Source organism: Sparus aurata, chromosome 22 (genome assembly GCF_900880675.1).
Source record: "Sparus aurata chromosome 22, fSpaAur1.1, whole genome shotgun sequence".
NCBI classification, from domain to species: Eukaryota; Metazoa; Chordata; class Actinopteri; order Spariformes; family Sparidae; genus Sparus; species Sparus aurata.
In genome coordinates this window covers 1,665,500-1,689,627 of record NC_044208.1, presented here as the reverse complement: position 1 = coordinate 1,689,627, position 24,128 = coordinate 1,665,500, and the positions used below count along the sequence as shown (strand labels likewise).

Sequence of the window (24,128 nt, the reverse complement as noted above, 5' to 3'; positions counted from 1 at the left end):
TAACTCCTGTGAGCCTCACCTCACTGTTAAACACACTGTTGATCGAAAGACTTGAAAAATATGTTGGAGTGTGTAACCTCTGTGACATGCCTGCTCCAGACTCTTCAGTCAGGGTTTACACTGCATGGACACTGGCTGTGGATTAAAATGCTGTTATATAAATGCATATACATATTGCCAATTGGTAATGTGCTTTTCAACATATATCCTATTGAGTGACTCAGATTAAATGTAGTCACTAAAAACGCATCAAATCAACATCAGTCTGCCTGTACATGGACAAATATCACCAGTAGCTACATGATGGTTCTAAATGAGCCATCGTCTTCGTGCACCTGCGGGGAAAAGCGGATAAAATAATGCCAAATGTTCCGTTGTTAGGTTTAATTCCCTCATCCACTTCTGATAATTGACCACTTTGCACGTGAAAGTAGGAGTAGGCATGCGGGTCATACCCTCCATCCCAGTGACCTGCACAGCTGGCAGCTTTTACCTGTGCATGTGGAGGTGAAAGATCCGCTCTCAACAGCTGGTAACAACGTGCTCTGCGCTCCTGCTCAGACTGCATCCAGCGCACGGAGAGCAAATCCGAGCCATCTGACGCGGAGGATTTGTAGGTTTATGCGGAATTGCTTCCCCCTCCTCTGTGAGATTAAATACCGTGGCTTCCATGTATAGATTCTCATTACGTTTAAGGCGCGAGGCATGTGCGGAATGCGTGTCCTGTGCGGGAAAAGTTGCGGGAGCAGCGTGCAGTTGTGAGACTTTAGGAGAGCGCCGGGACGCTGGACACCATGCACACGGATGTGGTGCTGCTCAACCTGCTGCTTTGGATGGTCGGTGTGTCCGGCCAGCCGCGTCCAAGAGGTCAAATACTGCAGTCACACCGGCACGTCAGGTCAGTTCAGTGAGACAGAAATGTAAGGGAGGCCCGGCTGCCTTCTGTGTGCTGTAAGAGAAGTTAACCAACATTTGTTTGAGCGTGGTTTCACTTGTTTCAGGGGCTCCTTTGAGAACGAAGCACGGGTGCTTTGGAAGAAGTCAAGCTGCAGATATCCTGCAGTGCTTCTGTCAAGAAGTATTTCAAATTCGTTTTCAAAAACCTACTAGGTAAATGATAGAAGCAATACGAGATTAAAGTATTGACCTTGACATTTCATTCGTGAACTTATCGATTTCAACTAATGTCCGCTGAGACGTGTTCAGGAACTCCTGTGCAGAATGAGTTTGCTCAGTTACAATGGAAATCAGATTTTAGACACTTTACCTCAAATTCTCCTCGCTTCCCCTGACTCTTCTCAAATAGACTTATCATTGTATCCAGACACACAGTAGGAGATGCTGTATGGGGACTGTTGTGTAAGCATCAAATGCATGATTTCGGATTTGTCTTTTGTCTCACCACTGAGTCCAGTTATGAAATTAGCACATGACACTGTTGCATTTGGTTGTAAAAAGACATAAGGATTTTCCCTCTACTGATGATGTAATGTTATTATTTATTCTGATTTAGGGGATTGCATCAGTTTGATAGTGGTCCATAAAGCTTCTATCGGCAAGTAATGCCTGGCAAAATATCTGCAGATAAAGCCAGAGAATATTTCGGTACAGATGTTTTGAGCAACAGAGTTTTCAAACAAGGGCAGGAAGCACAGCTGGATTCATCTGCTAAAAGGCCAGAAATGTTCAGTGGGAGCCTGTTGAGTACTAAACTGACAATGGTGTGGCTTTAAACCTGTTGAATTATAACACTTGCATTTGTATTTCAGCAATATTAACATAAATACAACATAATATATGGGGCGGCTGTGGTTCAGTGGGTAGAGCTGGTAGACTAGTGATCGAAGGTCGCTGGTTCGAATCCCGGCTCCCCTGGGGTGGAACTGAGCCACATGTCGAAGTATCCTTGAGCAAGATACTAAACCCCAGAATTGCTCCTGATGTGCAGTTGGCACCCTGTGTTGCAGCCACTGCCATCAGTAAGGGTCCTGCGATGAGCTGGCGACTCATCCAGGGTGTACCCTGGATTTGGCCACAGTAAGCCATGCAACCCCTCGGGGGGGAACATCCCACGACCCTCATGGAAAAGCGGGGAAAAAAAACGAAATGAAATGAAACAACATAATATATTCAGATATGCATAATATAATCACATTTTAAAGGTATTACAACAACATTTTGGCCTCAGTACAAGACAAGGTAACGTGGATATCTTGGGGCCTTTTTTGTTAGTTTATATTAATGAATGAATCAAACTTATTTGGTTTGATTATCTGAGCCGATAGGGCCCCAAGACAGCTGGATGCTTTTGGTTGGTAATCTTGCAAAAGAGTTTATGCTTATCTTGCTCCTCATGAAATCCAGGTTTAAGCTTATTTTGCTCTCTACATATTTAAATCCTGATCTTTTATCAAATAGATTGCAACATGAGTGTTTAAGAACAACAAAAGAGCATCTCCATCATCAGGCTGCTGTTTAGATCATACCAGATGATGATTCACCAATCATTTCCAGCATAAGAACAATGACTATGCCTGACCAGTGCTTGATTTTGGGGCTAATGCCAACACCAGCATACACAAATACACGGTCAGTATACAGAAATTCTTGGCAATGATCTATGAATGCTGTTATTAAACACTTTTGACAAAGATATGAATGAAAGGCAGGATATTTTAAAGTTTAACAAGTAGACCTTATGGTGAGAAATCAGTGAAGGGGACAACTATATCTGAGTTAACTTAGGTTGAATGATTAGTTCAAAGTCTTATTCTTCTTTTTGCGAAATCAACTTTTATGTGGACCGAACATGAGAAAACAGATTAATGATATTTAGTTGAATCAACAACTGTTCAGACACATTACCAGCACCAGGAAGAAATGTGATTTTCTTTTGCATTTTTTGTTCTTCATTTCACACTGAGAAAAGGTGCTCCTGTTGGAGCTACTACGTTCTGACATTGGCACTTCTTCAGAGTGTGAACATGTGAGCGGGTAAAGGTACTAGCCTTTAACGTGGTTTGTGTTTTTCTCATTGTTGTAAAAACATCGAGATTGACTAATCTTTAAACCTATTAAAACAAACAGCACGTTTCAATTACATTTCCTTCAAAATATAAAAAAAACAACTCAGGACAGTGCTTGATATTCAAAGCTCTGTATTTAGCTGACAGCAGCAAAACGTCACATGTGCCTGGTTGCCGAAATCACTTACTCCGATTACGTAACCCGTAATCTAAGTGTGTTAATGTGCTTTCTGAATTATTGCTATTGTTGTGGCTTTGGCAAAGGTTAGCTGGGCGGAAGGAAGGTCAGCAATTAAATGTCATTTTTAGTTCAGCACAAATGTAAAACATGTCATACCGTCTTCCTGCTATGCATCTGTCGAAAATTAAACAATTTGGGATTTGAGAAGCTTAGTTGAAATGAGTGGTCATTCACCTCATTTGACTCCAAAACTAAAGCCATAACCTGCTTCACTGAAAGTTGATTGAAGTGTTGGCGAAGGTTCTGTTTTTAGTAAATCGACCACAAAATTAAACCATAACAGTGACTTAACTACTGTAACTTTAGTCAGTTCACAAGACTTTATGTCTCTTCTCTACTGGCGTTATTGTTCCACATGTTTTAGCCTGGTACAGAATAATTAAGTGGTTTTATCACAAAAGTAAACACTGTGCCTTTTATTCAATTCAGTTTGATGTCATTTAACTTTAGTGTCATTAAACATGTGCTCAAATAAATGTAGTCTTATCATTCTGTGATTGTGTAATTTTTAGAAGAGATAGACACTGCATCAGACCCAGGGTTTTCTATGTCTTAACCCTTAAACGCATACGCAAAGTCTTTAACAACTGTATTATACCCAGTCTAATTTATTAATGTAATTAAAGGGGCAATTTGTAACATATTGCCAGAATTTAAGTGTAAAACAATCAAAAAAACACATCCGTGTTAGTGTGTCAAAGCTGTCTATCGCTGTGTCTCAATTTAGGGTGTGCATCCTTCGAAGGACCCGGCCTTTGTGGTCTTCAAAGGCGAGTCCTGTTTGCGTCACCAGATGTTCCTGCCCTTACCTTTACGTCACGATTTTTGCCGCAGAGGCCTGCGAAAGTGATGATCTATGCCACGCGATGTCGCCATTTTCTTTCTTTCTTTCTTCTTTTTCGGGCACACAAAGAATCTTGGAATATGGGAGGCTGTGAAGGATAGTTACGGTGCATCCTCCAAAAAGAGGGAAAAGAAGGCCGCATTTGTGGGCTGCATTTGGAGGAGCCTTCAAATTGGGACAGCCTTTGCGCAGCGTTGTGAAGTAATTGGCCTTCAAATGCGGCTTCCAAGGGATCTCTGCCCAAGTCCGAGCCCGACCTCACCCAAACCCAAACCGCGGGCCGGGTCGGGTCAATATTTCCCGCCACTATCCTCGGGCTGTGCCGGGCTGGGCACTTGATAAAGCATTTGTGTTATTTTTTTTATTAATTAATTTCTTTAATAACTTTTATTTTATATGATATACATTTTATTATAATAGTATTTCCAGCTAGAAAACGTGCATATCTCTCCTCCCTGCATTGTTGTTTGTGTTACACGTGAGTTGTCCTCATGCCGAAAACGTGATTTGTTGCATACGTGACATCACTCTTGCAAGAAGAAAGCAAATATATATATTTTTACTAAGGAAAATGACAAAAATAATAGTAACGCACAGTGACTTGAATAAGTAACTTTAATCTGATCACTGGTTTGGAAATATTAACACATTAGATTACTCGTTACTGAAAAAAGTGGTCAGATTAGAGTAACACGTTACCGGCATTACTGATTGTGTAGCTTAAGTGCCTCAAGGAGCTTGAAGATGTAAAAAAATAATTAAAAACAGGAGAATAAACTTTGAGCAAGTTTGGAGGAAAGTCAGAGGTATGGAACCAGGCAGTGGCGGGCAGTGGCAACATATGTGTCGGCTTTGTTGAGTGCATTATTCATTAAGAGAATTCTAAACCGATTTCTGTAGTTCAAACAACTCGGAGTTGTAGTTGAGAACGTCATTTATAACAGCCCACATATTTAAAAACTGTCATGTAAAGTGCTTTACAAATTAAATATATTATTATTATTATTATAGGTTTAATCGTGCTTGGGCTCATAATTACAGTTAATGTGTTGGACTGGGCTGGGCTCGGACACAACGTGCTCGGGTCGGGTCGGGCTTGATTTTTGGGCCTGATCTAAGCTCTACGAAGGATGCAGACCCCAGTATATGTTGTAGAAATGTCTTCTGAAGTTAGCATGCTTAACGCGGTAGCTAGCCCCAGCCGTCATGTCTTGCAATACCACTTTGTACCACAAGAGGTGATAGTGTGATTGCCCCATATAATCTGCTGGGAGAACTAGCAGTGTGTTCACTACCTCCTCTAAGAAGTAAATGAAATATTTTCACACCTATCTGCCTGCCAAACAGAAAAATACAACTGTACACCACATCAATATAAGTTTCTCTCTTTAACCAAACTAAGATGAGCTTGATTGCCTCATTGAGTCATCTTAAATCGCCTTCTCCTTCTCTTCTCTGCAGTGTCATGCCTCTCCTCTCCCCGCCTCTCCTGTCTTACTGTCCCAAGAGTCATAGTCCTGAACAGAGCTGCAGTAAATCACCTCTGTACTGTATCCTCTGTCTTCAGGCTGGCATCTGTCAGTCTTTGAGGCTGTGTTCATTCCCAGTCTGGTCAAAAACATATTTCCGGTAATGGTTTTCGAAAACATATACAAGCCTTACACTTTTTCAGAGCTAAAGTCCTGATTTGAGACGGAACGAAATACACGGCTGTGGAGGGGATTTCAATGTATGCTGTCAAGCAAACAGATGTTTAACTCAAATCAACTTAACCTTAGATTCAAAGGATATGAAGCAACCAGACAGTGTGCTGAAAGCTCATCATCTCCTTGACCTCTCCCTGATCTATCCTCAACCACAAGCTCGATGAGTTAAGGTGAAAGCGTTACAGCTAAGAAGAGATTTGTCTACCCTCCAGGTTTAAAAGAGGTAACCTTTCCCTGTAAAATGCCATTTTGCAGTTGGTATTAAACACTCACTCAAACTCAGTCAGCCAAGACTACTTTTGAGTACAATGAAGAAGAGTATGCCTTCGTGATGGCCAGCAATCTCAAATTGTCAAAAACAGACTTAAAAGCAGATTCAGCATGCATTGATGAGTTTATTATCCACTGGATGGAACAATTGCTCACTGTAAGACAGAATGTTGGTTGGTGTATTTGCTATCACCGTGTTATTCCTAGACCATCATAATTAATGTTGTTCCAGGACCAACATCGCAACTAAGGAAAAAGCGACAGGACTCTCACCCAGGAGACTTTTACACAGCGCTCACTTCGAAATTTTCCGTTTTGTGTTTAGGCAACAAAACTACTCCGCTTGAAACAGACCATGTCACAATGTCCTCCACGTGTTACAAAGGATAACCTCTCCCATGTGTGTCTTTTTGGTCAGCTGCAATGGTCCCGCAGCAAAATGATGTTCCAGGAACACCACCAGCACACTGATGTCAGATGTGCAATGATCACTTCCTGTGCACAAAATGTTGGTCAAAATGTAGGATCATTTGGGTTTATTCATATTACTCACAGACACTCACACAAATGTTTATATGCCCCAAACAGCCAGATTTCTTTACTGTACATTAGCTGAAATCTAGCGAGCAACTGCATACTGTGGGTGTGTGTGTGAGTGTGTGTGTGTGTGTGTGTGAGTGTGTGTCTGTGTGTCAACCTGTCACTAAACTCAGCACCCCTGTGTTCTCCCTCTTCTTTTCCTTCTCCCCTCTCTGTTATGGTGCTCCTGTAGTAAAATACATTCCCCTTCAGCTCCAGTGAGCAGTCAAAACTACATTACATAAACACCTGAAATAATGGTCACCTCTGGGGATCACTGCTGCAGTCCTGAAGATAAAACTGATTTTTATCCCAAAAGTTAAAATGTAATCTCTGAGCTCTCCTGGGTGTTTATTCCTCCAGAATGTCTGGCTCTGCACCCAACTCTCTCCTCACACTGAGCAGCTGCTGTGGCTCTGCCCTCTCACTCCACCTGAAACATGAGCATCTAAACTAATCCACAGTTTTTCTGGCAATCTGGACAAAAGTTGTGAAGATATTTCACTTTGGAATGGCCGTCTGACAATGCCATACTCATCACAGCAAGGCAAAAAAAAAAAGGAATGTTCCAAAAAGTATGAATTTCTCATTCTTGCCACAATCCCCCTCCAGGCAAAGCTTACTGCCTGTGGTAGTTCAGTGGAAGGGCATGAAGACACAGCAGCAATCTAAGCAATGATTCTGATTATGTTGTCTGATATCCCGTAGGCAACTGAGGAGAAAGTCCAGTCCTGTTTCTGAGGCTTATTTAAAGCACACTCCTGTCCTGCCATCATCTAGGCTACTCATCACTTCAGCTCCAGATGTTTAGTGCAGACTTATACTTTGGCTGAAATTGATCTGATTTTATGTTCTCTCTTTTGTCCTGAGTATGTTATTAAGGATGATAGAATAATGTAAAATACTGAAAATCATTCATTTGTTTTTCCAGCACGCTTATCTTACTTTAAGATACTCTCAAGATTTGCCCATCTTAGCGTCAGTGCTGTCTAACATTGCAGAATGCATGAATGAAATCACAAAATATTTTCCCACCTTCAGATCAAAAAGAGAAATGCCTCCAACAGTAGCACCCCATGGCAAGAACGGCAGGTATGTGTATGTGTGTTTTTTTTTAACTATTCTTTAGTCCCATTAGAATGATAACAGAGGCTAGACAGGGGAATCTTATAGTGGAGATTAAAGCAGCATAACTGGACTTAGAGGCACACGGTCAACATTTTAATCACACTATTGTTAGCAGTATCTAGTGAGGAGGATGGGCAACTTCCGTGTATTTTACTAAGCTCAATATAATCCATTCTTATCCTTCAGAATTAGGAAGTTCATAAGATTATTGGGCTGTGCTGTCTAAACTTAATACAATGACAACAAGCCACAATGCACACAATCAGACTACTGGGTCAGTGTGAGGTGTACACAACAATGAAAAGCTTTTTATCAGTAAACCCTTGAATAGTTGCTAAACAGCACAAGCAATGTGAAATAGGGTTTTGCGAGAAGCTTGATGGCGATGTGATGCAGCATGGCGGCACAGTGGTTAGCGCTGTTGCCTCACAGCAAGAAGGCTCCAGACCTGGCTGGGGCAGGGCCTTTCTGCGTTGTGTTTGCTTGTTGGCCCTCTCCTAGGGTTCTCTCCAGGTACTCCAGCTTCCTCCCAAAATCGGAAGACATGCAAAAGTTAGGTAAATTGGTTACTCTGAATTGAATTCTGTAGGCGTTAATGTGAGTGCAAATGTTGTCCCTTATGTCAGCCCTATGATGAACTGGCAACTTATCCGCTGTTGCCCAATGTCAGCCAGGATTGGTTCCAGGTGAAAATTCAGTTATTATCTAATAATCCTCGCTACTCAAATGTTGAGTGACGTTTCATAGTCCACACATTTCTGGAGCTTTACAGCAAAACAGTGTAGCAGCATTCTGCTAAACAGCTGAAGTAAGTTGGGACTTGTTTTAGAACGTAAAAACAACCTAACACACATAAAATGGCTACATACAGCTTGCCCGCAGTAATCCAAGCCTCTAAGCCTAGCTGCTTGGCTAAAAGCAATGGCTGAAGTGGGCACACAAGCTCAACAGCATGGAAAGGATGTAAATGACGTCTTTTCAAATCAGTTTGGGATAATAATGATAGATGAACTGTATGAGGCCATGTTTTCCCTCTGCTTCTCTCTCCCTCTCTCTCTCTCTCTCTCTCTCTCCCTCTCTCTCTCTCTCTCTATCATCTGCTGCCATATATACATTTAAATCCATCAGCCATCTTGCGGGGTGTTCTGACCTGTTAAGGTAGTAGAAAATACCACACGTCTCTGCAACTTTCAGATGTTCTTATGAAAAAAAAAAAGATGAATTGTGAAGCTTACCAGAAAAGTACTTTTGCGTTTGTGTTTGTTGTATTTATGTCTCTCATATTAAGTTCTTATTCATTGCTTGTGAGATAAACCCTGTTAAAAGACAGTATGTGTTGAGATCAGATGAACATGGCCTGTTTGCTAATGGCACCTACAATCAAAAGTGAATGAGTTGTTTTTCTACTGTACACTCTGCTTTTTCACCTCTACTTGTCTCTTCATGTGTCACTCAGCACTTTGTCATTGGTGTTAGGGTCTGCCTTTATGTTAACAGGCTGATTTATTATGGAGGCCTGCTTACATTTAAAATGATATATTTGGCAATGATATTTGGCAAGGTTTGGGTTCAAATAGACCCATTTTACAATGTCAAACTATGCTTTTAAAAAAGGAAGTGTCATGTAAGCATTAGTACAATTTCAGAATTGTTCAGCATCTGTTGTAAAGACCTTGAACCCCATACATTATGGTCTGTAAATAAACTGTGAAATTGTTGTTTACCTAAAATTTCCACCAGTCCCATCTTCAAGAGTCCAGATATAACTAAAGCCTGGGGTTCGAACACGGAGCGACTGCTGAGGATAGAGGACCATGACTTTACGATGCGACCAGGATTTGGAGGTAAAGAGCAGTGCCAATGTCAATGTCATGCAAACAGCCAACAGAATGGGATCTCTCCTTAAAGATGCTTCTGTTTTAATACAGTGTTTACAGTCCTATACCCCACGTCACACAACCCGATCTATACACTCATCTAAATGTGGGAGGTGGGAGTGTCCAGCAGTGGCCTGTAGAGATGACATAACAGCCACGTTGCTGTGGACCAGTGATTAATTATCAAGCAGTCATGGTCTGAAATCCCATATAGAGTTCTTGAATTTAAATTGGAATTGGAATTTAGAGCCCAGAACACAATAGAAGGCTCGACGGTCAAGTTCTCCCTAAGTATGTAGTAGTCGTAATGTGAATACTTCTACTTCAACCATTATTGCTTTGATGTGTTTTCCAGTTTCCATTTACTTATCCAGTGGAATTTTGAAGTTTTTCCAGCAAAACAAGAAGTGTCTCCCAGCTCCTCTTCAATTCTCAGAAGCTGGTTGTATTTGGCCAAACGCTCAGAGCAACACAGTGCACCAGTTTTGATCTGTCCAGTGCACAGGCCAATCAGATTGACAACAGACAGTTGCGGGCCTTCTCGTCCAAAGCCTTGCTGAAGTGATCAGGGTTGGTAACTGTGAGATCTCCAATGCGCATGGCTTCTTTGAAGGTGCTCGCACCAGTGGGCAGGATAAAGAACTTCTGCATGGCGAGCTTGTTTCCTGCGCGAGGGCCACCATTGATCACATTGAAGGCTGACATGTGCAAGATGACCTTGGGGTTTTTGGCCTCGTAGATTCCAGTAGACGCATTGCTTGGTACAGCTGTCCTGAACAAGTCTTTATCAGTGTAAAAGTCAACCTCTACGGTGGGGTTACCATGAGAATCAACGATCTGTCAGCCGTGGATCTGACATTAGACATGTTGTAGGACCTTGCTGTCAACTGTTGGCCAGTTCAGACAGATCAGTGGAGAGGAAGTAGAAGTGGTGAAGCTGCTGATCAAAGCCACATCGGGAAATATGAGTTGGATTGAGTCTGATACTTAATAACTTACTGACCCTCTTACGTACTAACTGGAGGTAATGTTTATTTTTTTAGGAATAATACTATTAATACTAAAGACAGCCCTCAAAAATGATATTTAAACACGGCTGAGTTATGACACTGCTTTAGTGAGCAGCCCCCCATCTGTTGGCCAAAACAAGCACTATGTGATTGAGACATAACTGGAAAGTATCCAACTAAAAAATCCCACCCCAGAGCCACTCCTTAACTACACAGACACCAACTGCCTCGCTGGCCAGCTGGGAGATGTGTGTTAGACGTTCCACAATCTTTTCGGTGTAAATAACGCATAAATAAGCAACTCTGTTAAATGTTGCAATCATATAAACGAAAGTAAAATAGCCAACATAAACAACTGTACCTCTGTCTGAAACGGGTACCTGGCACCACAGTTACCCCTTACTACTGTTGGTGTGTGTGCTAACATTAGCCACTGAATGGGTCTGTTGCTGCAGTGGCTGAATCATTCTATGTCTCAGAGCCTGTTCAGTCTTTTCATACGAGCCGGAGGAAATTACTGAATGGGCTCATTAGAGGCGTGCAATCACAGATACTTTTTTTCTTTTTATTTGTCAGAAAATGTCAAAAAATGTTTCCTGCTAACTTACTAACAGTAGTTTTAACACTAAACAAGGACTCCTGTGCCACCAGGTTTAGACACAAAAACAACATGGTTAGGTTTAAGGCCTTGCCATTCAATCACTCACAAAGTTGTGAATTTGGAAATCATGTGAATATGATCTATTGTTCACACAAACTACAGTCTTAATTCCATGATAATACATCAGGAGAATTCAAAGAATGTTTCCCTGTGTAAGCCCTGTTTAAAAGAAAAGTAAGACAAAAACAGTCTGCTGTATAATGTCAGTTAGGATTATAGTACTTACTCCACTGGCTTTGTGACATCTTTTTGGGAAATCTGCTACCTGCTTTCATGGGGATTTGGATAAAAGAGAGCAGAAGTCATTGTTTAAAGCACAAGGATTGACATAAAAAGGAGTCACAACCTCTGTATAAACATAGATAATCTGGTTCCAAATGAAGCACCTGGTCTATATCTGCACGCACTGCTGTAGTGCTGTTTTAAAATGACACTCATATCAACACTACTGTATATAACAGCTTAATGAATCCTTGTAAACTGTTGCATATTCCTGCAGGGCCTGCAGTCCCAGTTGGAGTGGATGTTCAGGTTGAAAGTTTGGATGCTATTTCAGAGGTTGATATGGTATGTCTGGACCAAAGTGTAAGTCAGATCATTCATGTATATTGTTAGTTGAGATAGTACTGTAACAGACTGTATTGTATTTCTTTGTTAAAGGACTTTACTATGACCCTGTATCTGAGGCACTACTGGAAAGATGAACGTCTGGCCTTTAAAAGCAACCACAACCAGAGTATGACCTTCGATAGCCGCCTGGTAAAGAAAATCTGGGTACCTGACATGTTTTTTGTCCATTCTAAGAGGTCCTTCACCCATGACACCACAACTGACAATGTCATGCTAAGAGTTTACCCAGATGGCAAAGTCCTTTACAGCCTCAGGTAATTCCCCTCCGACACAGACACAAACACAAACAGATTATCTCAAATTTTCTGCAAATTAATACATGATGAAACACATACATGCTACATTTACATCATGTTTTCAACATGATTTTCAACAGTTTCAGGTTTGAGTGGTGCTCTTTTATTTCTGTTGTCTCATTAAAAAGCAACTAAACCCCCAAACCACTTTTTTCTGCTGAAAAACAATGTATTTGGGTATGAAGTAGTGTTGCTGAGTGATTCTGGTCCAACTCTTGACATTTTAGTCGAAGTAAAGTATTTGAAGTATTTCAATTTGGCGTATTTTGTAGTAAAAATGTAAGTGTGCCTGCCCTCTATGGGTTGAAACCCGGTTATTACAATCGAATTTTCCTATTGGCTGAGATGGAGGCAGATGACGTTTTGGAGGCAGCTTTCGTCACGGTCCACCACGGTTAGCTCCGCCCCCTCCTATAAAACTAGCACCTGCTGATCTGGAATCTGTGGCGAGTAGGTTGGATTGAGAGAATTGCGAATAGAGAGGCATAGTGATTATTGAGTAGGTAGTGTAGTGTGGTGACGGTTAGGGGGGAGGGGGGAGGGGGGAATCGGAGAGTACTCCTGGAGCCCCGCCCATCATCAAGGCATTTTTTGAATTTCCAGCTTAGAGCACGTCATCCAAAACTGAGGGGTTTAGTTGCTCTTTAAGTTCTCATTTTCTGCAATGACTTGACGTTCTCATGAACTCAAATTGATGTGTGGCAACATATGTGAAATACATACAATACATACAAATTTTCTATGGTTTGCTCAAGATTTGGAGCTGCAGCTGCATCATTCCTCAGGGATTCATTCTTCATTCTAAAATGTTACTTTTTCAAAGAAATCTTTCATTTGTGCTGTGTGCCAACTTAATTTACTCAGACCCAGTGACAAATATACTTATACTTACACATCATCTGAGCCAATATTTTAAGTGTTCCCTTTTTGAGCTCCCTCAAAAGTGGCATTTCCTCACACTCTTTTAAACAAGCTGTGGTCCAACCTCTTTTAAAGAAACCAAACCTCGATCCTTCTGTTCTTAACATTTTAGGCCAAACTCCAAGCTTCCGTTTTTATCCAAGGTTTTAGAGAAAGTAGTTTCTATGCAACTTTTAGCCTTCATGTCTCAAAACAACATCTTTGAGAAGTTCCAGTCAGGTTTTAGAGCTTTACACAGCACAGAAACTGCCCTCCTCAAGGTAACCAACAACCCTCTTTTAGCAGTAGATAGAGTTCGACACTGTTGATCATGCCATTTTGTTAGACCGCCTGAAAACCTGGGTCGGCATCAAGGATACTGCTTTTATTTGGTTTTATTCTTACCTTTTAGACAGAACCTTCTCAGTCACCATGGGTAATAATTCCTCAACTACAACTCCAATTACCTGTGGTGTACCGCAAGGTTCTATTTTAGGTCCGATTTTATTTTCTATTTATATGCTCCCACAGATTATTAAACACTATAATGTAGCGTTCCATTGCTATGCAGATGACACACAAATATACCTTCCGCTGAGGCCCATTGACCCTGGTAGCCTAGCTGCTATCTTAGACTGTCTTAATGATATTTACAGTTGGATGGCCGTAAATTTCGTACAACACCAAAACAGAAATCATATTGTTCACCCCCCCTAACAATATAAGCCATTACCAGCAAGCCATTGGTCCCCTCTCCGTCAACATAAAACCCACTGCTAGAAACCTAGGTGTACTTTTTGATTCAGAGCTGACTTTCATCCCTCATGTCAGTAAACTGGTCCAGTCCTGCTTCTATCAACTACGCTCTGTCAGTAGAATAAAACACATGCTCCCCCCCCCGATCTGGAAAAATACACGCATTCATCTTTTCCAGACTAGATTATTGCAACTCTCTTCTCTCCAGCATACATCAAAAATCATCCTCTCGCCTCCAACTGGTACATAATTCAGCAGCTAGGCTTCTAACAGGTTTTAACAGACGTCAACACATGACTCCAATTTTAGCTTCCCTCTACTGGCTCCCTGTCTGTTTTAGAATTGATTTTAAGATTTTACTGATCACTTTTAAAGCATGCTCAGGTATGGCTCTGAGGTATATTACAGATATATTAATTCCGTATGAGCCAGCTCACAGCCTTAGATCCTCAGACGGGGCCCTCCTAACCGTTCCAAAGTCGAGTCTAAAACCTAAAGGGGACCGTGCCTTTGCCATCAGGGCACCTCAACTTTGGAATGCCCTGCCTGAGGAGATAAGGCTTGCAGGATCAGTAAATTATTTGAAATCACTTCATAAAACCCATTTTTATAGACTTGCCATTATGTGATGTGGTCCTTTTATGTTTATTTTTACTCCATCTGTCTTGACTTCTGTTCTACATATTTTATTTATTTTATTTATTTCAGTTCTTTTATTTTGCCTAATTTACCAATCTTGTATCATTACCTCTGTTATTTAAACTATTTCATGCAATCTGTTTTATCGTCCTTTGTAATTAGGGCCCGAGCAGGTAGACCTGCGAGGTTCCTATTGTTATTGGAAGGACAGAAATTTTCTTCTCCAAGTTTGAATGCAGTTTTGGATGCCTGAACATACCCAAAAACTCACCAAATTTGGAATATATGTTACATCTGGCGAAAATTGCGATCCTGCATTGTCATTGGGCGTGGTCGTGACCTGCAGGCTCTGTAGCGCCCCCTAATGTTCATCCCCGCCTCCCACAAGTGCGTAGAAGAACGAAATTCAATATGCAGATTCCTCATGAGCAGACGCACAAAAAACGTCGGGGGGACCATACTGTCAGGCAGCCATTTAGATGTGTGGCGGCGTTTTTGTCCAATTCATGCCTACTTTGAAAATTATCTTGTCCTAGAGCTTAAACACCACAGTCTTCAAATTAACTCAATAATTTTCTTCATGCCTTGAAGAACAAAATTTGTGGAAATCATTCAGCTGCACCAAACTTTAGTGGGCGGTGCGGCGGAAACCATTTTTTCCTCACGCCGTTAAGCATCGAGGCTTTATAACTTCAACATACAATTTCCTATCCACATCAAACTGCTCGTAACTGTAGAGGCTGTCTCCCCGAACAAATCTCAGCATCAATACTTAGTCTGCCATTTTGCTTTTGGCCGCCATTTTGAAATATTGCCAATCTTCGTACTTAAATTATCTCCTCCTACAGATGTAACACCACCGACTTCAAAGTCACTCAGTAGCATCCTCTGACCTTGAAGATGAAAAGTTATGGAAATCTTTATCCTAAGTCATACCTGCTGGCCACAGTGGAGCGGTCAATTCAAATCCTTCGCCGTAAAGCATCGTGTCCTCATAACTTCTTCATACAATGTCTTATCTCGGCCAACTCTCTCAGGAATGCAGAGGGAGTCGCCCTGATGAGATCTATGTAGTCATGGGGCGTGGCTGTGATGCGTGGGCTCTGTAGCGCCCCCTATTGTGATGCCCCGCCTCCTACTTGTACATAGAAGGACGAAAATTGGTACGCATATTCATCATGACCAGACGCACAAAAAACCCATTGGATGCATACTCTCAGTCCAACAGGAAGTCAGTTATTTTGATGTGTGGCGGCATTTTAGACAAATTCATGCCTACTTTGAAAATTATCTTGTCCTAGAGCTTCTCGTCATCTCGTCAAACCTGGTCACTTGACCGCTGTCCCTTTCCAAAAGGAAGAATCACATCTGGCTGCACTCCACTACCTATCGAAATCTGTGGCATTTCACTTCCATCCTCCCCTATGGTGCGCTGCCTTCCTGCCTTCACGGTGACAACAGAAGGCAGTGTCTTAGCTGCGCCGGTGGTCGAGTGGTTGGAGTGCATGCCACATACGCAGTGGGCCCGGGTTCGAATTTAGGGCGGAGGAAGTTTACTGCAAGCCACAACCCCCCCCCCCCCCCCCCCCCCCCCTCTCTGTCCCACTTCCAATCTATTCCCTGCAAAAACACAGGTGTCCATGCCTGAATTCCAGACAAAGGCAAACAGAAGGCCGTAACACTTCACACAACGTAACGGTGCAGAATCGATTGTCAAAACGTACCCGATTACTAAATGTTTTAGAAGTCATTCACCTGCAGTCCATTTGGGTTTCTGTGGATTGCAGGAAGTTGTTCTGACTTCACCTGAAAGCGCTTAATACTGGCAGGGGCAACCCAGCGCGTTACAGACACACGTTGGGAGAAGAGGCTGATATTCAACCCCCGCGCGCACTGTCCCAAACGCAGGCGGTTGCCACCTCCGTGAACAACGATCAAGCAATGTGGCTCAAGGCGGAGCGCGTTTGGACGGCAGCACGCCCCGACGCGCGCACGGACTGCGAGGGCCCGTTCATCACTGCTTGCAGTTTTAATTAGGGCCCGAGCAGGTCATCGACCTGTGAGGTCCCTATTGTAATTGGAAGGATTATTCTTGGTTATTATTTTTCCGTTGCGCTTTAACTGCAGTTTTGGAAGCCTGTACATACCCAAAAACTCACCAAATTTGGAACATTCGTCACGTTAAGCGAAAAATTTGATAATTTAATGTCGTTGGGCGTGGTCGTGACCTGCGGGCTCTGTAGCGCCCCCTAATGTTTATCTCCGCCTCCCACAAGTGCGTAGAAGAACGACATTCAATTTGCAGATTCCTCATGACCAGACGCACAAAAAACCCAGTGGGACCCCTAGTGTCACTCCAACAGGAAGTCAGCTATTTAGATGTGTGGCGGCGTTTTTGTCCAATTCATGCCTACTTTGAAAATTATCTTGTCCTAGAGCTTAAACACCACAGTCTTCAAATTAACTCAGTAATTTTCTTCATGCCTTGGAGAACAAAAGTTATGGAATTCATTTAGCTGCGCCAAACTTTAGTGGGCGGGGCCGTGGAAACAATTTTTTCCTCACGCCGTCAAGCATCGAGACTTTATAACTTCAACATACAATTTCCTATCCACACCAAACTGCTTTTAACTGTAGAGGCTGTCTCCCCGAAAAAATCTCAGCATCAATACTTAGTCTGCCATTTTGCTTTTGGCCGCCATGTTGAAATATCGCCAATCTTCGTACTTAAATTATCTCCTCATACAGATGTAACACCACCGACTTCAAAGTCACTCAGTAGCATCCTCTGACCTTGAAGATGAAAAGTTATGGAAATCTTTATCCTACGTCATACCTGCTGGCCACAGTGGAGCGGGCAATTCGAATCCTTCGCCGTAAAGCATCGTGTCCTCATAACTTCTTCATACAATGTCTTATCTCGGCCAAATCTCTCAGGAATGCAGAGGGAGTCGCCCTGATGAGATCTGTGTAGTCATGGGGCGTGGCCGTGACGCGTGGGCTCTGTAGCGCCCCCTATTGTGATGCCCCGCCTCCTACTTGTAACATAGAAGGACGAAAATTGGTACGCATTTTCCTCATGACCGGACGCACAAAAAACCCATTTGGACTCCTAGTGTCAGTCATACAGGAAGGCAGTCATTTAGATGTGTGGCGGCGTTTTTGTCCAAATCATGCCTACTTTGAAAATTATCTTGTCCTAGAGCTTAAACACCACAGACTTTAAATTAACTCAGGAATTTTCTTCATGCCTCGAAGAACAAAAGTTATGGAAATCATTCTGCTGCGCCAAGGTTAAGTTGGCGGTGCGGTGGAAACCATTTTGTCCTCACACCGTCAAGCATCGAGGCTTATAACTTCAACATAAAATGTCCTATCCACACCAAACTGCTCGTAACTGTAGAGGCTGTCTCCCCGAACAAATCTCAGCATCAATAATTAGTCTGCCATTTTGCTTTTGGCCGCCATGTTGAATTATGCCAATCTTCGTACTTAAATTATCTCCTCCTACAGATGTAACACCACCGACTTCAAAGTCACTCAGTAGCATCCTGTGACCTTGAAGATGAAAAGTTATGGAAATCTTTATCCTACGTCATACCTGCTGGCAGTTGCGGAGCCCGCCATAACAATCCTTCGCCATGAAGCATCAAGTCCTGATAACTCCTTCATACTATTTCCTAGCTCGGCCAAATCTAGAGGGAATCTAGAGGGAGTCGCCCTGAATAGATCTGTGCATCAATACTGTGTCATATCCATAGCCCTACCCACTGGAAACATAAATTAGTTTTAATCTCATTCCATTAGGGCTCCTACAAGCTGTGAGTGACACAAGTCGCCACTAGATGGCAGTGTTGTCTTTCAAGTCACAGGTGTCCTTTGTGCTGAGCAACCTCTGGATAACCTCTAGATAATTTCATTCCATGGCAGGAAGTCAGCCTCAAATTTATCAGATTTTATTGAAACTTCAAAATGTGGCTGCATGCACTTTATGGAATAAAAACTAGCAAACAAAGGAGAACTTAGATCAAAAGCATGACATTCATAGACAGCCATAAATACATTTTTGAAAGAAGGCAAGTGAAGCATTATTCTACACTCATTTATGTGCAGTGATGACAAACATAGTCAGATGTACATGGCATTTGCAGGTAGTTTTGTCTAAATTGCACATTACAACATGGAATATTGGAGGGTAATGTTTAGAGCCACATAATAGATAAGTCAGTGGTAGTAAGCCACAGCACACAATGTTTAAATAAGCCAGTTTGATAAGAATGCCATTTGTGTGTTGGGTCTGCCCTGTCAATGTGGCACACAACAAGATGTCTGTAGTTGTGATTCTGCCCAACTTTTCCGCGATGAACGCAGTGGCTTCCCCTGAGATTTGAAACGACTGAGTGATTTCTTTGGTCAAATAACACAGAACACATCTGTAGTTAACAGTCAGTATGTCAAGCCATCGTGCTGTTTCGCATACTTTGCCTCTGCTAATGTTATGTTGGACATTGTTCTGCTTATTCTAATGATAATAAAATACTGCATTCAGCTTTCTAGCCCTTTCAGACATTCTTTATTACCGACAGGAGGAACAGCCCACCAAATCGTAGGAAAAACTGAAATGGAAGGTGTTGTGGAGGTAGCCCCACGGCGGCGTGCGTCGACAGCAGCACGCCCTGACGTGCGCACGGACTGCGAGGGCCTGTTCATCACTGCTTGCAGTTTTAATTAGGGCCCGAGCAGGTCATCGACCTGTGAGGTCCCTATTGTAATTGGAAAAATTATTCTTCATTATTAGGGCCCGAGCAGGTCATCGACCTGTGAGGTCCCTATTGTTATTGGAAGGACAGAAATTATTATTCTTCTGCGCTTTGACTGCAGTTTTGGACGCCTGAACATATTCAAAAACTCACCAAATTTGGAATATACATCACATCTGGCGAAAAATTTGATAATTTAATGTCGTTGGGCGAGGTCGTGACCTGCGGGCTCTGTAGCGCCCCCTAATGTTCATCCCCGCCTCCCACAAGTGCGTAGAAGAACGAAATTCAATACGCAGATTCCTCATGACCAGACGCACAAAAAAGTCTGGTGGGACCATACTGTCACTCCAACAGGAAGTCTGCTATTTAGATGTGTGGCGGCGTTTTTGTCCAATTCATGCCTACTTTGAAAACTATCTTGTCCTAGAGCTTAAACACCACAGTCTTCACATTAACTCAGTAATTTTCTTCATGCCCTGGAGAACAAAAGTTATTAAAATCTTTCAGCTGCGACATACTTTAGTGGGCGGGGCGGTGGAAACCATTTTTTTCCCTCGCGGTCAAGCATCGAGGCTTTATAACTTCAACATACAATTTCCTATCCACACCAAACTGCTCGTAAGTGTAGAGGATGTCTCCCCGAACACATCTCAGCATCAATACTTAGTCTGCCATTTTGATTTTGGCCGTCATGTTGAAATATTGACAATCTTCGTACTTAAATTATCTCCTCCTACAGACGTAACGCCACCGACTTCAAAGTCACTCAGTAGCATCCTCTGACCTTGAAGATGAAAAGTTATTAAAATCTTTATCCTACGTCATACCTGCTGGCCACAGTGGAGCGGGCAATTCGAATCCTTCGCCGTAAAGCATCGTGTCCTCATAACTTCTTCATACAATGTCTTATCTCGGCCAAATCTCTCAGGAATGCAGAGGGAGTCGCCCTGATGAGATCTGTGTGGTCATGGGGCGTGGCGGTGACGCGTGGGCTCTGTAGCGCCCCCTATTGTGATGCCCCGCCTCCTACTTGTACATAGAAGGACGCAAATTGGTACGCACCTTCATCATGACCAGACGCACAAAAAACCCATTTGGATGCTTACTCTCACTACAACAGGAAGTCAGTTATTTAGATGTGTGGCGGAATTTTTGACAAATTCATGCCTACTTAGAAAATTATCTTGTCCTAGAGCTTAAACACCACAGTCTTCACATTAACTCAGTAATTTTCTTCATGCCTTGGAGAACAAAAGTTATTAAAATCTTTCAGCTGCGACATGCTTTAGTGGGCGGGGCGGTGGAAACCATTTTTTCCCCTCGCGGTCAAACATCAAGGCTTTATAACTTTAACATACAATTACCTATCCACACCAAACTTCTATTTAGTGTAGAGGCTGTCTCCCCAAATAAATCTCAGCATCAATACTAAGTCGGCCATTTTGATTTTGGACGCCATTTTGAAATATTGCCAATCTTCGTACTTAAATTATCTCCTCCTACAGATGTAACACCACCGACTTCAAAGTCACTCAGTAGCATCCTCTGACCTTGAAGATGAAAAGTTATTAAAATCTTTATCCTACGTCATTCCTGCTGGCAGTTGCAGAGCCCGCCATAACAATCCTTCGCCATGAAGCATCAAGTCCTGATATCTCCTTCATACTATTTCCTGGCTCGGCCAAATCTAGAGGGAATCTAGAGGGAGTCGCCCTGAATAGATCTGTGCATCAATACTGTGTCATATCCATAGCGCCACCCGCTGGAAACCCACTGGAAACATGAAGTAAGTTTTATCGCAGTCAATTTTGGCGCCCTACATGCATGTACATGAATGAAATTTGGCATGCATGTGTGTTATGACAAGACGCACAAATGACTCATTTACACCCACACTCTCAGTCCAACAGGAAGTGGTCTATTTAGCTTAGAAGCACATGAATGTATGGTGTACGTGATACAAGTCGCCACTAGATGGCACTGTTGTCTTTCAAGGCACATGTATCCTATCTAGATAACCTCTGAATGATTCCATTCAATTCCAGTAAGTCAGCCGCATATTCATCAGATTTTATTGAAACTTCAAAAGGTGGCAGCATGCACTTCTTGGAATAAAAACTGGTAAACAAAGCAGAACTTAGATCAAAAGCTTGACACTGATAGACAGCCATAAATAGATTTTTGAAAGAAGGCAAGTAAAGCATTATTCTACACATATTTATGTGCAGTGATGACAAACATAGTCAGATGTACATGGCATTTGCATCCTATCTAGATAACCTCTGAATGATTCCATTCAATTCCAGTAAGTCAGCCGCATATTCATCAGATTTTATTGAAACTTCAAAAGGTGGCAGCATGCACTTCTTGGAATAAAAACTGGTAAACAAAGCAGAATTTAGATCAAAAGCTTGACACTGATAGACAGCCATAAATACATTTTTGAAAGAGGGCAAGTGAAGCATTATTCTGCACATATTTATGTGCAGTGATGACAAACATAGTCAGATGTACATGGCATTTGCAGGTAGTTTTGTCTGAATTGCACGTTACAACAGGGCATATTTGAATGGTAATGGGTTGAGCCACATAATGGATAAGTCAGTGGTAGTGAGCCACAGCACACAATTTTCAAATAAGCCAATTTGCTAAGAATGCCATTTGCGTGTTGTGTCTGTCCTGTCAAGATGGCACACAACAAGATGTGTGTAGTTGTGATTCTGCCCAACTCTTCCGCGATGAACGAAGTGAATTCCACTTCGATATGAAACAACTGAGTGAGTTCTTTGGTTAAACACCGCTACTGCAGGACGCTCGCCAAACCTGGTCACTTGACCGCTGTCCCTTTCCAAAAGGAAGAATCACATCTGGCTGCACTCCACTACCTATCTAAATCTGTGGCATTCCACTTCCATCCTCCCCTATGATGCGCTGCCTTCCTGCCTTCATGGTGACAACAGAAGGCAGTGTCTTATCTGCGCCGGTGGTCGAGTGGTTGGAGTGCATGCCACATACGCAGTTGACCCAGGTTTGAATTTAGGGCGGAGGAAGTTTACTGCAAGCCACAACCCCCCCTTCTCTGTCCCACTTCCAATCTAGAGAAGGCCGTAACACTTCACACAACGTAACGGTGCAGAATCGATTGTCAAAACGTACCCGATTATTAAATGTTTTAGAAATCATTCACCTGCAGCCCATTAGGATTTCTGTGGATTGCACGAAGTTGTTCTGACTTCACCTGAAAGCGCTTGATACTGGCAGGGGCAACCCACCGCGTTACAAACACACGTTGGGAGAAGAGGTTGATATTCACCCCCGGCGTGCACCGTCCCAAACGCAGGCGGTTGCCGCCTCCGTGAACAACGATCAAGGAACGGGGCTTAAGCCGCGGCGCGTTTGGACGGCGGCACGCCCCGACGCGCGCGCGGACTGCGAGGGCCCGTTCATCACTGCTTGCAGTTTTAATTATTATTCCTACCGCTTTGACTGCAGTTTTGGGAGCCTGAACATACCCAAAAAGTCACCAAATTTGGAATATACGTCACGTTAAGCGAAAAATTTGATAATTTAATGTCTTTGGGCGAGGTCGTGACCTGCAGGGCTCTGTAGCGCCCCCTAATGTTCAGCCCCGCCTCCCACAAGTGCCTAGAAGAACGAAAATCAATACGCTGGTTCCTCATGACCAGACGCACAAAAAATGCTCTTGGAGCGATACCGTCACTCCAACAGGAAGTTAGCAATTTAGATGTGTGGCGGCGTTTTTGTCCAATTCATGCCTACTTTGACAACGAACTTGTCCTAGAGCTTAAACACGACAGTCTTCACATTATCTCAGTTATTTTCTTCATGCCTTGAAGAACAAAAGTTATTAATATCTTTCAGCTGCGAGATACTTTAGTGGGCGGGGCGACGGAAACCATTTTTTTCCCTCGCGGTCAACCATCAAGGCTTTATAACTTCAACATACAATTTCCTATCCACACCAAACTTCTCATAAGTGTAGAGGCTGTCTCCCTGAACACATCTCAGCATCAATACTAAGTCGGCCATTTTGATTTTGGCCGCCATGTTGAAATAGTGCCAATCTTCGTACTTAAATTAACTCCTCCTACAGATGTAACGCCACCGACTTCAAAGTCACTCAGTAGCATCCTCTGACCTTGAAGATGAAAGGTTATCAAAATCTTTATCCTACGTCATACCTGCTGGCCACAGTGGAGCGGTCAATTCGAATCCTTCGCCGTAAAGCATCGTTTCCTCATAACTTCTTCATATAATGTCTTATCTCGGCCAAATCTCTCAGGAATGCAGAGGGAGTCGCCCTGATGAGATATGTGTGGTCATGAGGCTTGGCCGTGACGCGTGGGCTCTGTAGCGCCACCTATTGTGATGCCCCGCCTCCTACATGTAACATAGAAGGACGAAAATTTGTACGCAGATTCCTCATGACTGGACGCACAAAAAACCCATTTGGACCCCTGGTGTCAGTCCAACAGGAAGTCAGCCATGTAGATGTGTGGCGCCGTTTTTGTCCAAATCATGCCTACTTTGACAACGAACTTGTCCTAGAGCTTAAACACCACTGTCTTTAAATTAACTCAGTCATTTTCTTCATGCCTTGAAGAACAAAAGTTATTAAAATCTTTCAGCTGCGACATACTTTAGTGGGCGGGGCGGTGGAAACCATTTTTTGCCCTCGCGGTCAAACATCAAGGCTTTATAACTTCAACATACAATTTCCTATCCACACCAAACTGCTTGTAACTGTAGAGGCTGTCTCCCCGAACAAATCTCAGTATCAA

General features: G+C 42.7%; 1 protein-coding gene across 1 annotated transcript in view; it reads left to right on the top strand.

The window, feature by feature from the left end:
• The first annotated feature begins 737 nt into the window (after positions 1–737).
• The window catches only part of LOC115573632 (gamma-aminobutyric acid receptor subunit rho-1-like), a 48,773-nt gene continuing 25,382 nt past the window's right edge, over positions 738–24,128 (top strand). Inside the window, exons 1-5 of the mRNA XM_030404497.1 lie at positions 738–898; positions 7,708–7,758; positions 9,535–9,638; positions 11,842–11,909; positions 12,003–12,226. Of these exons, the coding sequence (XP_030260357.1) occupies positions 795–898; positions 7,708–7,758; positions 9,535–9,638; positions 11,842–11,909; positions 12,003–12,226 (551 nt within the window). The 5' untranslated portion in view covers positions 738–794. The remainder of the gene's footprint in view (positions 899–7,707; positions 7,759–9,534; positions 9,639–11,841; positions 11,910–12,002; positions 12,227–24,128) is intronic.